Source organism: Falco naumanni, chromosome 1 (genome assembly GCF_017639655.2).
Source record: "Falco naumanni isolate bFalNau1 chromosome 1, bFalNau1.pat, whole genome shotgun sequence".
NCBI classification, from domain to species: domain Eukaryota; kingdom Metazoa; phylum Chordata; class Aves; order Falconiformes; family Falconidae; genus Falco; species Falco naumanni.
This window is the reverse complement of record NC_054054.1, coordinates 40239009-40253895: the sequence shown is the minus strand read 5'-3', so window position 1 is coordinate 40253895 and position 14887 is coordinate 40239009. Positions and strand designations below refer to the sequence as shown.

The 14887-nt window shown below is 40.7% G+C and overlaps 1 protein-coding gene across 4 annotated transcripts in view; it reads left to right on the top strand.

The window, feature by feature from the left end:
- Nucleotides 1-14887, top strand: part of ATRN (attractin) — a 156680-nt gene that overhangs the window by 24021 nt on the left and 117772 nt on the right. For all 4 annotated transcript variants that reach the window (XM_040590812.1, XM_040590839.1, XM_040590831.1 and 1 more), the window contains exon 2: nucleotides 11436-11519. In XM_040590812.1, the coding sequence (XP_040446746.1) occupies nucleotides 11436-11519 (84 nt within the window). The remainder of the gene's footprint in view (nucleotides 1-11435; nucleotides 11520-14887) is intronic.

Below are 14887 nucleotides of genomic sequence, written 5' to 3'. Positions count from 1 at the left end.
TTATTTTATTATTGGTGCTCTGTGGACTTCTCCATCTCCCCTTAGTTAACAACTTGTCTGTCCCCTCCTTAAAGCCAAATAATATTTACATGCTTTTCAATCCTTTACAGTAATGCACGTGAGGAAAAGGACATTTTTGGGACAGACAGGATATCCTTGTATGATTTAAACATATATACTTCTAGGGGACCACACTTTCCTCATCCTCTCAAGTTTAATGTTCAGTGCTTACAAGGGCTTCTATGGATATTCTATTATTTGTATTATTCATGGTGTCCTTGAGAACAGTTTCCTTATTAGCATGTTTATCAAGGTATAATTAGATTACTGTCTTGCCTGAAAATTTGTTTCATTAATGAATAGGCTATCTTCTTCCAGGGTTTTTTTGGAACGCTTAGTTGTCATATGCTACATGGACATGTCACTGGTGTCAAGAAGCAGAAGAAAAAAATGTGCCACTTGTTGCATTTTATTGGGTGTAGGAGCTCTTGTATGTATTCAGTAAAAACTGTTGCAGCAACAAATTGATGTGCACAAACCCAGGCTGCCCCAGACACACGTTCCAGCCTGGTTTCCTCTTTGACTATCGATTCCTTGCTCTTTGCATGACCTTCTCCGTGTCGCGTGAGTCAGAAACCTGCTTTAAAAAGTTAGAGGCTGCCCTTCTGTAGGTTCACAAAACTCTGTTGGGATCATGGGATGGGACACATTTTTACTATTTTAGTGATCTACACTTGAGGGTCTGTGCCCAAACCTTTACACCAAGTTGTTTTCTAACTTTTTTTTTTTGGGGGGAACAATTTTCCCAGCAGGTAGCACTGATAGGTAGTAGCTTAGAAATTTTTGAATGTCAGGCAGGAAATAAAAGGAATTATTTCTATCCCTCTCAGGAAAGTTGGTCAGGCTGTGATAGGATGTCTCAATATTTTAATTTTCCTTTTTTTGCTACAAAAATGACTGGTCTTTGACTTGAGCTTTTCTGTAAATGCTACTACCAGGTACTGTGCTCTGCGTTTGGCCTAGAAATCAGCAGTGATGGAGGGGCACAAATCTGCAGCTAAAACAGACTTTAAGCATACTTCTTGAGGGTTCAAATGGAGAATTTTGGGGTGCAGTACCTAGGAAGAGCTGGGCAGCAGTTTCACACGTAGCATTGGGAAGGGATTGCTGCTGCTGATTTTACTTTTCTTGTAGGGACTTGGGTTTTTGCATGTGTCTTAGCAAAGTGCAGCAGGATGATGGTCCTCTGCTCCATGGGGAAGGTCTTAAACTCCATTTATTTCTGATTTCTGTTGGCTGAAAGGTTAAGTCAGCAGCTCAACCCCATTTTATAGGCAATGGAACACACATTCCAACAATGAATGCTTCTGCCTGGATTTAAATGTAGGACTGGTAACTTGAAAGCTTGTCAAAGTAAATGCTCTTCAACTGGAGGAGAATATTGATGTGTCTGTCAATTCTGAGCATGGGTGCTTTACAAATTTTAATTATGATGCCTTATTTACGAGGTACACAGGTGTGGTGTACTGTAGTTTAAATGCTTGTACATGTGCTTAAAATACATTTTTGACTAATTGAATGCTTCTAATTTTGGAAAGGTGCTGAAAAATCAGCTGACAAACTTTGTGTGCTAGTTGCAACTGAGTGTGAATCACAATTAACTTTTGAAACAGAAGGAAGGGTAAAATAACGAGTGAAAAGATGTTGACTGCTAAGAAAATGGATTCAAACTGGTAGAATTGAAGTGCATCTTGAAATGATCTGTAATAGCTTGTGTTAAATGTTTTTTTGATAGATTATTAAGCCTTTAAGCTAACAGCATCTTGAAAAAATTTGGCTAGGTATGTGTTAAGTTGGTTTAAGGTTTTGTGTGTGTAGACTCTTCCGTTACAGTTACACTGATTGTATTTTATCCTAAAATGACTTGGAAATCTTTCACATATGAATATAGATGATACCAGCAGAAATTACTAAATAAGAATGTTTTGTAGAATTTGTTATATTTTTAGCTTCTAACCAGAATTTAAGTAGTGGAACACTTTATTTTTTTAAAAAGTGACTCTGACTCTCCAGAAAGGGATGATGAATTTAAATGATAAAAGATTCTGCCCTACTCCACTCTAGAAACGTAAACAAAACTTAATGATCGGAGCTAAGGTTTGTTAAATGCAAACTGGAATGTGGACACAGATTAAGAGAAAATAAATAAATGAGATAATTTTTTTTTAATGCTTCCGGGTATATTCTGAACCATTATTTTTTCTTAGAAGAAATACTATATTTAAGCATAGGTTATAGTGTATGTCTTGTGTATTACTTGAAGTCAGGCTCAATCATCCTACACAATGAATTTTTTTTTGATCTTCCAGTGGTAGACATTGATGGGACCTGTCTGGCTCTGGAGATCTTTCATCATTAGCCTTTGACGATCAAATAATATGCTTTCTCCTTACTTTCATCTTGCAGGGTGCTGAGTTTTGGGTGATGCTGAGGCAATTTGTGTGGGGTTAAATTTGCAAGGGATCTTGGCCAAAGGTTGTAAGGATTCATTGTGTGCAAGGGTAAGAGAGGGGTTGATATATTCCTTTTTTTTTGCTGCAAAGTTTGATGGTTTATGATATGCAAACTATTTGCTTCTGCTCTGCACTGTTGTCTCCTGCCTGGTGTGAAGCAGACAGCTTACTGCTGTAAACTCCAGCAGCTTTTCAGGACCACCAGTGAAGGATGAGATAGAGTTTTTCTAGGCATTACAAATGCTTCCAGCTGAATTATCTTTATTTCAGAGAACTAGGCCAAGATCCAATAAATCAATTTGTGAACAGATGGGGAAAGCCAAATGCAACTGTTAGATCAGCTTAATAGACAGCTGTTGTAGTGTACACCATCGGCGTGGCCGTTGTCTCAGGTACGGGTATTGGATAAAGGCGGGCTTCAAGGGGACATCATGAAGTGGCCTTTTGCCATGGTAGTGTTTCTGCATGTAATAGAGGCATTGGGGAAAGTGTTTCGAAGAAAAAGAGGCAGATAATCAAGGTTGGAGTTGGTGCAGTATGGAGACAGAGATTTGTGATAATATAGAGATAGTAGAGCAAAGCCACAGAAATCTGCACTCGCAAAATACTGCTTGTGTGAAGAAGATGCTCCTGTGGTGCATTGCTAATGATAATATCTTTTATTCTTTGTTTTTCCCAGTAAGTATGAATGGGGGGAAGAATTTGCAGTAGTCATGGTAATACACAGTAATGTTTACATTTACACTGCAGCTTGGCTGTTTGGTTCGACAGAGATAAAGCTGAGGTTACATGGTGAACAGTGCTGTTTTGTGGTCTCTGAGATGTGGCTAGAAATAAAGAAGTAAGAGGATAGACAGGGATCTAAATCTGGGATATTTTCAGTTTGAATTTAATAGCTGGAGAACCATAAGGACAAGAACATCAGGTGGAGCTACAGTGTGTTTCTGGGGCGTCCAAACAGGGATGTTATTAAGAAGGCAGTGTCTCTAACTGGTGCTTGTGAAACAGAGGTGAAATGCTGGTGTCTTTTGGGATCCAGCACAGGTTTTTGGGCTTTTTTCAGTGCTTCTGACATCAGGAAGTGGGGTTGGAAGAGGGAAATCAGCTTATTTTTCAGTGTTTCTGTTGTCTGCGTGTTGAGGTTGGGTAATTTGGTGTCTTGTGAAAAGATTTCTCCCTCGATATAATTTGCTTACTTGCAACTTTCGGATTTGTAGTGCAGGAGAGAGAGCTAACTTCTTCCATAAAGAGGAGCTGAAATGCATTTTTAGATTAAATGTCTTTGAAATTCCTCTCCTTCCCTAGCAGGAGAGCTGGTTGGGCAAGTGAAACTTTAAAGGAATAACTCTGGAAGGAGCTCCAGGTGTGGCTCGGTTTATGTAAGCTGAGGAGGGGACGCATTTCAAGATCAGTGCTGCTGATGATGCTGAAAGCAGCTGGCAGCTCCAGTGGGATAATGGCAGAGGCACCAGCCAGCCCTGAAAGCGACGACTTCAGTGGCATTCGTTTTCGGTGTCAGCAGAAGAGTGGGAGCTGGGACAGTGTGTCAAGATAGGGAACGCGATGGAGATACTGGTGGCCAGCTGGAGAGGGGCAGTGTTTGAAAATGCTTAGTTTCTAGCTTGTTGACTTAATGATTTTTAAGTCTTTAGCAGCATTTGCTCCTTCTGATCTCTCTCAGGCTGTCTGTGGTTGTTCAGTCTTCTCCAGAGCGCAGTGGCTTGTCAGATCAAGGCGCCTTTCAGGAGCAAAGAGGGATTTAGCAGGTTTGCCAGTATTAGTGCTGCAAGGAGTGACTCAGACAGGAGAGGCTGTGTTGATAAGTTTTTACCTGCTGAAATTTCTCTGAGCATCCTTTCTCAGATCTCGAAGGGCTTTCCAAGCTCTGCCCTTATCTCTGATCAGCAGCCAGGAAATCACTTTCCATATTTTTACATATCTCCCAGAGAAGGGCAAAGCCAATCTTTTCCTTTGAAGAAATAGTGTTTCCCATATCAAATTGTGTCAGTCATTCAATTTATTTAATTTTTTTAAAGTAAGGCAGCTCATTATCATCATTTCAACTGTACCATGGAAAATGGGATGAAAACAGAAGATAACTGAGCATAGAGAGTGATTGGCACTCTTTGACCTCTGTGCCACGGTGAGAGTGGCACAGTGGTGCAGAGTGACCTTGAAATAACCTGATCCTCTCCGGGAGGAAAACCCTGATGAAGGCAATGCAGAGGATGGTTTTGCGAGCATTGGAATAGCGGCACATTGCTGTGAGAATGGTTGAAGATGCTCTTTGCTTGCAAAGCCATCCGGTTTTCTAGGGATTTCGTGGCTGAGTGCCACTCTGTTGAGGAGCATGGCAGTAAGTGGTGTTACTGTGGGAGTTCTGAGCTCTCGCTTTCCCAACCGAGTGTTTACATCAGCCGGGATTGTAGCAAACTCCTGGAGGCACCTTAGCCTGCACTTAGTGCAGCTTGTAGTTGGATGGGAATTGCTTGAGTGCTGTTTGCTGGAACTGTTGAGAGGCATCCCTGTGGGGGTTGGGACCTTCCTTCAGATCCTGTGTCAACCCACCACCACCCGAGGAGGAGCTGTGTTCCTTCTTGAAGGAGGAGAGCTGCACCATTCAGAGGCTGTTACGCCAGAGTTTTGGAGATCATGAAGCTGTCTTCAAGCCAATGCAGAAACTAGCACGATAGCACTATGGGGGAGTAATTGCAAAAAGCATTAGGGTGAACAAGGAGTGACTTTGCACCCTTAATTGTAGAGTTAAGGTGATCAGATATGACACTTCAGGGATTATGGTGGCAGTGGTGTCTTTTGCCTGAGACTGCTCATCTTGAGGACTTGCTCATCTTGGTTGTGCTGGAGGCTTTTGGACATGGGAGGGAGTCCTTCTAGACACTCAGGGTAGTTCATAGTCTTTGGTTAGGTACCTATTGCTGCATAGGTTAAGTCCTTATCAAACATGCTTTTGCATTAATGTCATTACTTTCATCCGTGTGAGACCTGGCATGTAATTAATTACATCTTCCCAGCTGTACCTGTGGTGTGGCACCTAGCTGGCAGAAGAGGGGATTTAGCTGTTACACATTAGAAATTCATGAAATAGATGAAGAGATGTTGTTCATCTGCTTCTGTCACCCCCTATGTGGCTGATCACTATTCCATGCCTATAAATTAGGGCATTTGCTTATAGCAAACCCTAGAAGGATATATCCTTTAAACTCAGTGCATTTATTGAGAAAATGAACAAAGCTAAATTGTTAATCAATTTAGGCTAGAATGCCATTGTTCTGGTAATAGGCTGTAACAGCCCTTTCTTTATTGGCTTCAACTTCAAATTTACCCGAAACAATGGCTTTTAATTGTGGTGTGCTTGAGGCAGTGCAGCAACACTTGGGAAGGAAGGGGGAGAGAGGAGGAAAACTCGTTGTTTGCATCAGTCTCTAGCTTTAGCAACTTCAAAATTAGGATGAGCGACTAGGTTTTGGGTTTGTTTGGGGTTTTGTTTTGTTTTCTCCTTCTTTTCTTGTTTTTGGTGCTTGTTTATTTTTAGTGGAAAGGCTGTGCTAAATCTCTCCAGACAATATGCTGGTAAGTCTTCTGTAGCATTATGTCACTGCAGTCTTACCGAAAGCAAAGCAAACCGATTTTGAGATCCATTGATGACCTCTCAGAGGTGAAGATTGAATGTATTTTATAAACCAAACCAGCCTGCTTGCCTTTTCTGGTGAGTAATGAAGAAAAGGCATGCTGCATTTTCTCTTTTGTACTTCCTCTGATGAAAAGAAACATATTCAACATGCCATTGCCAGCTTATAGTGTACCTTTAATGTTGCAATGATTTGGAAGTAAGTGCTGCAAAATAATGTAGTGCTTAGTTGTAAGCTTTGTGACTTCTTGTACTCAGCTATTAACAAGAGAATTGCTTTAAATTTGTTTGATGGTAATTAGGTAACAGCTTTTAGTCTTTGCCTAGTTGTGTAGTTCATGTCTCTGTAGGAACTTTGTCAGTGTATACTAATTTGTATTTGAAATATATACACTGCTAGTGTTACTTGTTTTATTTTAAAACACATAGATTTATCTGGTAATTTCCAGTACTTGGATTTGAGTTTTTACCCACGAGATACTGTTGCTTGCTGTCTGATTTTTCTTGTGTTAGTGTTGTGCTTTTTTAGAAGGGCTCCCAGAACTAGCAGGGAGTAGCTAAATACACAGAATTCTTTGGCCTAAAATATTTCTCTTTGAAGCTCTCCTTTGCGAGATCTTCATCCTTTTTACTGCTTCCCTTTTGTCATTGGACTACAGAGAGCTGAAATAGGCAGCACTCAGGGTTGGAGCCCTTTGAATATATTTGCTGTAGATTCAGCCCAGTAACTCCCCCTTTCCCCCCCTTTGACTCTTAGGTGCCACAGCACACTTGAAAATCAGTGAAAATTTTACAACAGCTATACATAACACTGTTGCCACCTGGTAAAGTTTGAAACAAGCCTGAAGTACTGTATGTATGTACATGAGTCTATGTATATATTTTTAAATCTGAGTTTTGTAAACAGATCTTTGCAATTATTTTTCCACTCCTGAGGCTTTAAAGTCAGCATTCTAGCTTTTTAGGTGCTAATTGCATTACCTATGCTTTGTGTATATTTTTCCACCTCTGTGTGTGTTTATGTGTCACGGAATACTTAAAGAACCTTGCTTTTTTGTTTTTTTTTTAGGGTGTAGCAACTGCTTCTTGCAAAGTAGGAAATGTAACACCAAAGTAGTACAGAAGTGCTTCTTGTAGAGTAGTGTGGTGTACTACCAGGTTAGCAAAGGCAAAAGGAATTGATAACTTTCCATACTTTCTGGTGTCTGATTTTTGCATCTGAGTGATGAAATTATAAATATGCACAAAGTGTTTTGTAGGGCAAAAGACCTCGGAGCCTGATGGCATTGGTAGCAGGTTACCTAGGGGTAGGAGTCTTCAGAGACACAGACTCACAGACTGGTCGGGGTTGGAAGTGGCATCTGGAGATCACCTAGCCCAGCCCCTGCCAGAGCAGGTTCCCCTCCAGCTGGCTGCACAGTCACATCCAGGCGGGTTTGAATGTCTCCAGGGAAGGAGACCCCACAGCCTCTCTGGGCAGCCTGTGCCAGGGCTCTGCCACCCTCAGGGTAAAGAAGTTCTCCCTCACATTCAGATGGAACTGCCTGTGTCACAGTCTATGCCTGTTGCCCCTTGTCCTGCCGCTTGGCACCACTGGCAAGAGCCTGGCCCCGTCCTGACACTGGCTCTTACGGTATTTGTAGACTCAGTCCTGTCTTCTCCAGGCTAAACGGGCTGGCTTTCAGCCTTTCCTCATAAGGGAGATGCTCCAGTCCCCTGATCGCCTTTGTAGCCTCCACTGGACCCTCTCCAGCAGTTCCCTGTCTCCCTTCTAGTGTACATCATGAAAATAGGCCTGAAGTATAGCCCTGTGTATGTGAAGAACATGTCCCGCATTTTTTTCCTCCTTGAGTTACTTGTGTATTCCCTTCCTGAGCCTTTGCTCACAGCCAAAGCCGAACTATTGTGTAAGCTCTGTCCTAGTCACCAGTACCACTGTCACCTGTTGCACAGACAGCAGCAGGCTGGAAGGAGCAAGGGAGTTTGTTTGCTTTTTTTACTAGAGCTGGGAGATTAGTTTAGCTTTCTCTGTTAAATGTAAAGATAAAATTCCAGCTTCGGTTTGTTTTTAGTGCTTAGTATTTATTTCTGTCTGTCTTGGAGCACGTCTGTGGGAGAGGTTTACAGGGTAACGCTGATCTGCTAATGCCCTGCTCATGCAAGGCAGTATGTGGGCTGAGAATTTTGTTCCTATTTTTCGCTTTCAGAGATGTCAAATCTGATTTATTGTTTTTTTAATATCCTTTATTTGTTGGTAATGGCAGCAGCTTCTAAAGCATGGTAAGGAGTCCGAGTAACTTACAGATAAGTATTTAGCTAATAGCATATCAAAGAAGTTTGACTTTTGTTATTTTTTTAAAAAACTATATCCCATGTTTTCTTTTTACATTGCTGAAATACAATTAAATTTTGTTGATGTTGAAATGCTCTTTCCTCCCTGCTTGGAGATATGACATGGCTAGGGTTACAGTACTAATAGGATTATCATTTTTTTCCTCTCCATCGCTCTTGATAGCATTTTGTGATGAATGATTTAGTAATTGTTTCCTGAGAAAATTGTTCAAAGAGTTTTCTGAGCAGAGGCTCGCTGAGAGCTTGGCAGATTGCATAAGGTTGTTTTTAGCTTGTGAGACTTGCTCAAGTTTCCAGAGTCTGTTTACTCTTGGTTGCATGCAAAGTGTTGTCAGTGTTGAAGTGTTGATACAGTTTGATTCCTAGCTTTTCCACAGATATTTTTAGAAAGGAAATGTTTAGAAAGGAAAAGTATAGATATTATTGGTACATTTTGGAATTTGCATCTGCTTTTGTGAATTCCTGATCAGTAGATAAGTAATTTGATTTTTCAGAGATGTTGAAGCCTTAAAATATATATGAAACTGTGTGTGTGTGTATATTTATTTGTCTACATCTGTCTGTGTCTCCGTAGACAATACAGATGCTTCCTGTGCTCCTGAAAACTGGAGTTGTTTCTTCACATGCTTAAGTATAGATCTCTTGCAGAACTTCAGTAACTGGCTTTTAAAAATCTTAAGCTAAATTTCTGAGGTTGAAAAGTATTATAACAAATTAAAGTGGAGGAAGAGGAAGGTGGTTTCCAAAATATGTAGGTTTTTGCCTTTTAGTTTGGATCAGTGATGAACCTTTAAATGCTTTATGGAATAGATTCTGGAAAATCATTTTGACTCAGTCAAGATATTTAAAAAAGATGAGCTGATAACATTAACAGATCACTAGGAAAAGACACAGCAAAAGGTTCTAAGATACGGTTTTATGAACTTGTGATCTTGTTTCCTTCTCTTTTTTGCAGAGTATTTTTGCATTACTCTATGTTTTAAGTAGGACCATTTAATTTTCCCAGAAGGCTGTGATTTGCTCCAGTCATGTGCTGATGATGGAGTTTATAACCTTTCTAGGTAGGAATCCTGTTTCAGGTGCCAGTATTTGCTCTACCAGAAAGTGGTGTTTGGGCATCTTTAGGTACTGCTTACATTCGATGTCATCCTTCCCTGGTAATTTATTTTCAATTGTTTCTGCTATACTTCAGTTATTTGTTAAAACCAATCTGGGATATTTTGACTAATGCATATGAGGAGGGAGTGTGTATCCCAATGGTTGGGCCCTTGGTTTTGTATTCTGCCTGTGTGTGCTCCTACAAGTCTCTATGCTAAGGCAGAAGATGCAGAATTTCGGTGCCTCTTTTTTGGGAGACCAAGTAATGTATCAGATTTGCTGTTCCAGACTCTTGCTAGATCCTTCTCTCTCAGCCTTGATGAAGTGTGATTGTCTTCTCTGTTGTTCATGGTCTTTGGAGAAGACATACCTTAGTAAAATCTATGCAAAGGAGAAGTTACAGCTGCAGCCAGTAGACAGATACCTTCATTTTGTCATACAGTGTGGATGTATTTGGTTGTCACATTTCAAGTAGGAGTAATGGAAATGTGAAAGCAGGTTTTGCACGGATTTGCTCACTCTTCCCTTTGCTTGTATTCATGCTCATTACAAGTAATGAGCGTTTCACCTAATGAGAATGAGTGTCAGTTTCCTTCGTACCACAACAAAGGGTTAAGTGTAGTTTTGAAATCAGCTGTCAGCTTTTCATCAGAACACTCTTCTGAGCTCCAGACTGGGTTTGCTACTGCATGTTTGACATCCCTGCAAGCAGTGTCTAGGCAAATGCAGTAGCCTAGAATTTGCACTGTACAGTGGTTTACAGATGTTGACAAAAATGAGTTCTTTGCTGGCTTTGATCCCTTCTCTCTTTCAGTGGCATCTTAAGTTTTTAATGGTTTTTAAGTGCTGGTGTTCAGTGAGCGTCCTGGAATGAGTGATTGCAACTGTACTTTCTGCTGGTCATAGCATCATAGAACCATTTAGGTTGGGAAAGACCTTTAAGATCGTAGAGTTTAACTGTTAACCCAGGACTGCCAAGGCCACCACTAAACCCCATGCCTCTCAGCTCCACATCTACACATTTTTTTGAACACTTCCAGGAATGGTGATTATACCACGTCCCTGGGCAGTCTGTTCCAATGTTTGACCACTTTTTTGAGTCTTTTGCTACTGTCAAGTTGTCACCAAGTAATTATAGGCGCAAATGGGAAGGGATTGTTCATAGGGTAGTCCTGGTACTGTCCCAGCAGTGGGGGCAACTCAGCTCTTTGTCAGCAGTCACGTAAAATGGGATGAAATGGGTGTGGGAACATGCTACCGAAGGTGGGGGATGCCTGGAACAGCCATGCTCTGACATTGTTCTGAGTTATGTAGCCCTTGATGCATGAGGAATTAAGGTCTTATTTTGCACTAGAGGGTTACGGAGGCCAATCCTCCTTTCAGGAGGTTGTCCAGGACTTTTTGAAGAGTCAAAATGAGAATGGTTGAGAGGTCTCACCATGGATTTTATCTGAATGTCATGCAAAAATATTGTAGTTTGTCTAAATATATTTTAGGAATAATTTTAGCTTTTATTTAGGAAATTACTTTGGCTGGTTATATGATATACACATATATATGAAATATGATTTGAAACCATACCATCAATTTGATAGAGAAACCATTATCTTGGCTGTTGTTCTTTAAAGACGGTTATCAGAAAGCACATACAGAGAGCTTAACAGGAGAATCCCAATTGCCTGATTGGTTTTTGTTGCATTGTTGTTTTGTTTGTAGTGGCTCTTAAGTAAATTACAATCTGACCATGGGCCTTCTGAATTTAGGAAATCCTTCATGAATGTTTAATACCATTAGAGACTAATGTTTGTCTTTTTTATTTACAGACTCACTGGACCTTCAGGGTATGTCACGGATGGGCCTGGAAATTACAAATACAAAACAAAATGCACCTGGCTCATTGAGGGAAGGTGAGTGTAGTAAGCATCTTGGGTTTTAGTGTTGCTTATTGTGACTTCTAGGTGACGATTATCTCATTAATATTAAACTATAGTAATAAATACCTTATTAATTTATCATTGAGTATTTTTAGATCTTAAGATTCTTTGTTGCTGTTCTTAGAACTAGATAGGGCAACACTTAGTTCATAAAAATCACAGAATCATAGAATGGTTTGGGTTGGAAGGGACCTTAAAAATCACCTAGTTCCAACCCCCTGCAATGGGCAGGGACACCTTCCACTAGACCCAGTTGCTCCAAGCCCCATCCAGCCTGGCTTTGCACACTAGTTATTCATGGTAAATAAGGTTTTGGTTTATTTGTGCAACTGAGACCTGCAGATTGACTTCTGAATTAGAGGTTTGCTGTGTAAAATACCCTTCACGTTGAAAATGCATGTGGAAAATAAAAATAATTGCATTTGTGTAAATAAATGAAGAATTACGGATTATTTAATTGTTATCATAGTGAGCCATTCAGATGTTGTCGTTCACTATGCATGATACTTTTTGGCCATATGAAAAAAATAGAGAAAACTCTATTAAAGCCCTTATTCATGAAGAATCAGTTTCTATAATGATGCACTTCAGATGCTTATTTACTCACTAGGCCATGAGGACTTCAGAGAGACCATTGGCCTTTTTTGCAGAGGTCTTCTATACTGCAAGAAGTCCCTCAGACCTTTTCCCCTCATTTCCCTACCCTTTCTGTATTTGATCCTTATATTGCTTATAGTATTTTCGTACAGAGATTTTTAGCAGTAGCATATTTAGTGCATATTTTCTGACTGTCAGCTGACTGATGATACAGCAGTTCAGAGCATCTGACTTGTTACAATATGTTTTTCATAGTACCAAGCTGACGCCAGGACTGTAAAATCAATTTGTTTAGTCTCTAAAACTTTACATGGTCAGTTATGAAGTTGTGTGTTAACAGCTATGTGTTGTCACATTCCATACTGTTCCCTGAATCTCTAAGCAGAGAGGTTTGTGAATTGGAACAAGTCATGTGAGAGCATGAACTTGCATTGAATGCCTGTAAGATGAGGTCTCTTGGCATCTTGGAGGATCAGAACTTGCTAAAAGCCCAGACTACACTTTTCTTTAGTCTTCTCTTTATTTTGGGGAGGTCTGAATAGCAGGGGGGGAATTGGTATTCACTTCACCTACTTCAGACATTTATTTTGGAGGAGTAAGTTAAATGCCTAAGCTCCCACGATACTCAAAGGTGAGGGCTAAGCTGTTCCAGAGAGCTGTCTAGAACACTGAAACTGGGAGCCTAACACTCACTGTTAACTATGTAGGCAGCCCAATTCTTTAATGTGGTTAAGATCAGAAGTTAGATGCTGTAAGTGGCAACACTTCTTCATTTTTGTAGGTAATAAAAATACAACTGCAGACAGTTTGGAATTACAAATAATTAAAAAATGTTTTGCAAGAGTGTTATTATAGTCAAACCAGCCTCAGCCATTCCAGTACAGCCAGTTTAACCCTCATAACTCCTTTTCCTAAAGGATAATGTGACTCATATTTTTATCAGAAGTGAACTTCTGCTTGTGGGTCCCTGATAATGCCACCATAACTGCCCTTCAGCCTTTGTTTGCTAGTGCTGAGAGGCTTCCTATAGGACTGTCACTTTGTGGGGTTTGAAGTGAGATCTTACTTGCTGTAAAGAGATGTACAAAACCATTCCTCCTCTGTTCATAGGCAGGCGTTTAAGTCTGTGTCCTTTTCCTGCTTCTGGTTGTTTGTACCCTGCTGTCAGAGAATGGTGGTAGCAGAAAGGAGATAATCACGGCAATTAAAACAGCTGAAATATGCGCCCTTGTGAAAATAGCCTAAGCTTTCTGCCAAAAGGGAAATTCCCAGAGAGATTTCGACTTGGAAAACAGCATCTGCAAAGCTGTTAAATTCTGCAGAGTGCCTTCACCTTGTGGCTAGCATACCGGTACGTGGGGCTTTTGAGGTTTGCAAGTAAAGGTACAATCCAAATGTGCAATTGAAGGTGCTAGGTAAATTCAGATGTAAAATAAGTCACGTGTTCTACCCTGTACTCATTTCCTTTTTGCACCATTCCTGACGGTCCTTGGCTGGTCTATGCTGTGTCCTCATCCCAGGGGTGTCTTTTTCATTTTTTCCAGGAGCATGAGACAAGGTAGTTGAGATACGTCCAGCCTGAGGAGCCTATTGGAGGCAGAATCTGTAGCCATGTCGATTCTGCAAATGAGTGCTGTCTGCTAATGAGTTGTTAGATGTAGCAAAAATAAGCTCGCTCTTTTTGTTCTTGGTCTAAAGCTTTTATTGATTAAGTATTTCTTTCTGCACTACAGCTGTCAGGCCGTTAAAATAAAAGCAAACCCCCTAGAATTCCATAGGCTGCTCAGTTTTGAAATGAGTACTCTTTGTACCTTTTCTTTAAGCGAGACATTGTCCTTGAGTTACACCTGCTGCTCTTTTCCAAAGACCTGGAGTAGAGACCATTATGCCTATCAAAAATATTCTTTTGCAGAATAACTCCGAAGAATTCCCCTTCTGTGGGAATTGCGGGCTCTATGGCAAGCTGACATTTAATTAATTTATTTGATTTGGATGAACAAGGATTTCATCTGAACCCAAGGGCAATGCTGTTGAGATCCTAATCACTTGCATCTTTCCTTTCAACACCTACAGCTGTGGGTAGGAAAAAGCAGTGCAGCTATAGATTCTTTTTATCTCAGGGTCCAAGCACAATGTTAGTGGTGTTTTCATCCTGCTTGAGCCTGAGTCCTAAACTAGATACCTGCTGTGGCTTCTGCGTGGTTCCCTTTGCATGTATCTTTGCATATTAGTCATGGAACTAATGGTATCTAAATGTATTTGGTTATGGCTTAGGGGGCATCTTTTGTATATGGAGTGATGGAAACACTGACCAGTTTTGGTGTCTGAACTACTGTTTCTGTCTCCGCATCAAGGAAATAAAACCTTTGTCCTGCTGATATATCTCAGAAGATCAGGCCCCTTGATGGTCGTCTTGTGACTTAGGAAGTCAACAGAGTAGATGCTTCCTGAAGGGTAGCATTAACATTGGGGTGTGCTGGGCCCACTTTATTCAGGTGGGAGGTAGCAAGTCTCTTCCCAGGACTTCCAACTTGTTCATTCTCAACTGGTCCCAATATTTTTGCATCCGCAGAAGAAAACCAAGCACCCTTATTAGTGTTTGTAAGGAATGAGGGGCAGTGAGTAGTTAGTGCATCTTGACAGCCTAGGTAAGAGCTGCCTTTTGGCAGAAGTTAAAGCCTCAGGGCCTCCCGTCCTGTAAAAGATGGGTCTCCCTTGCATTCTCTTGATCTATTTATTCCAGC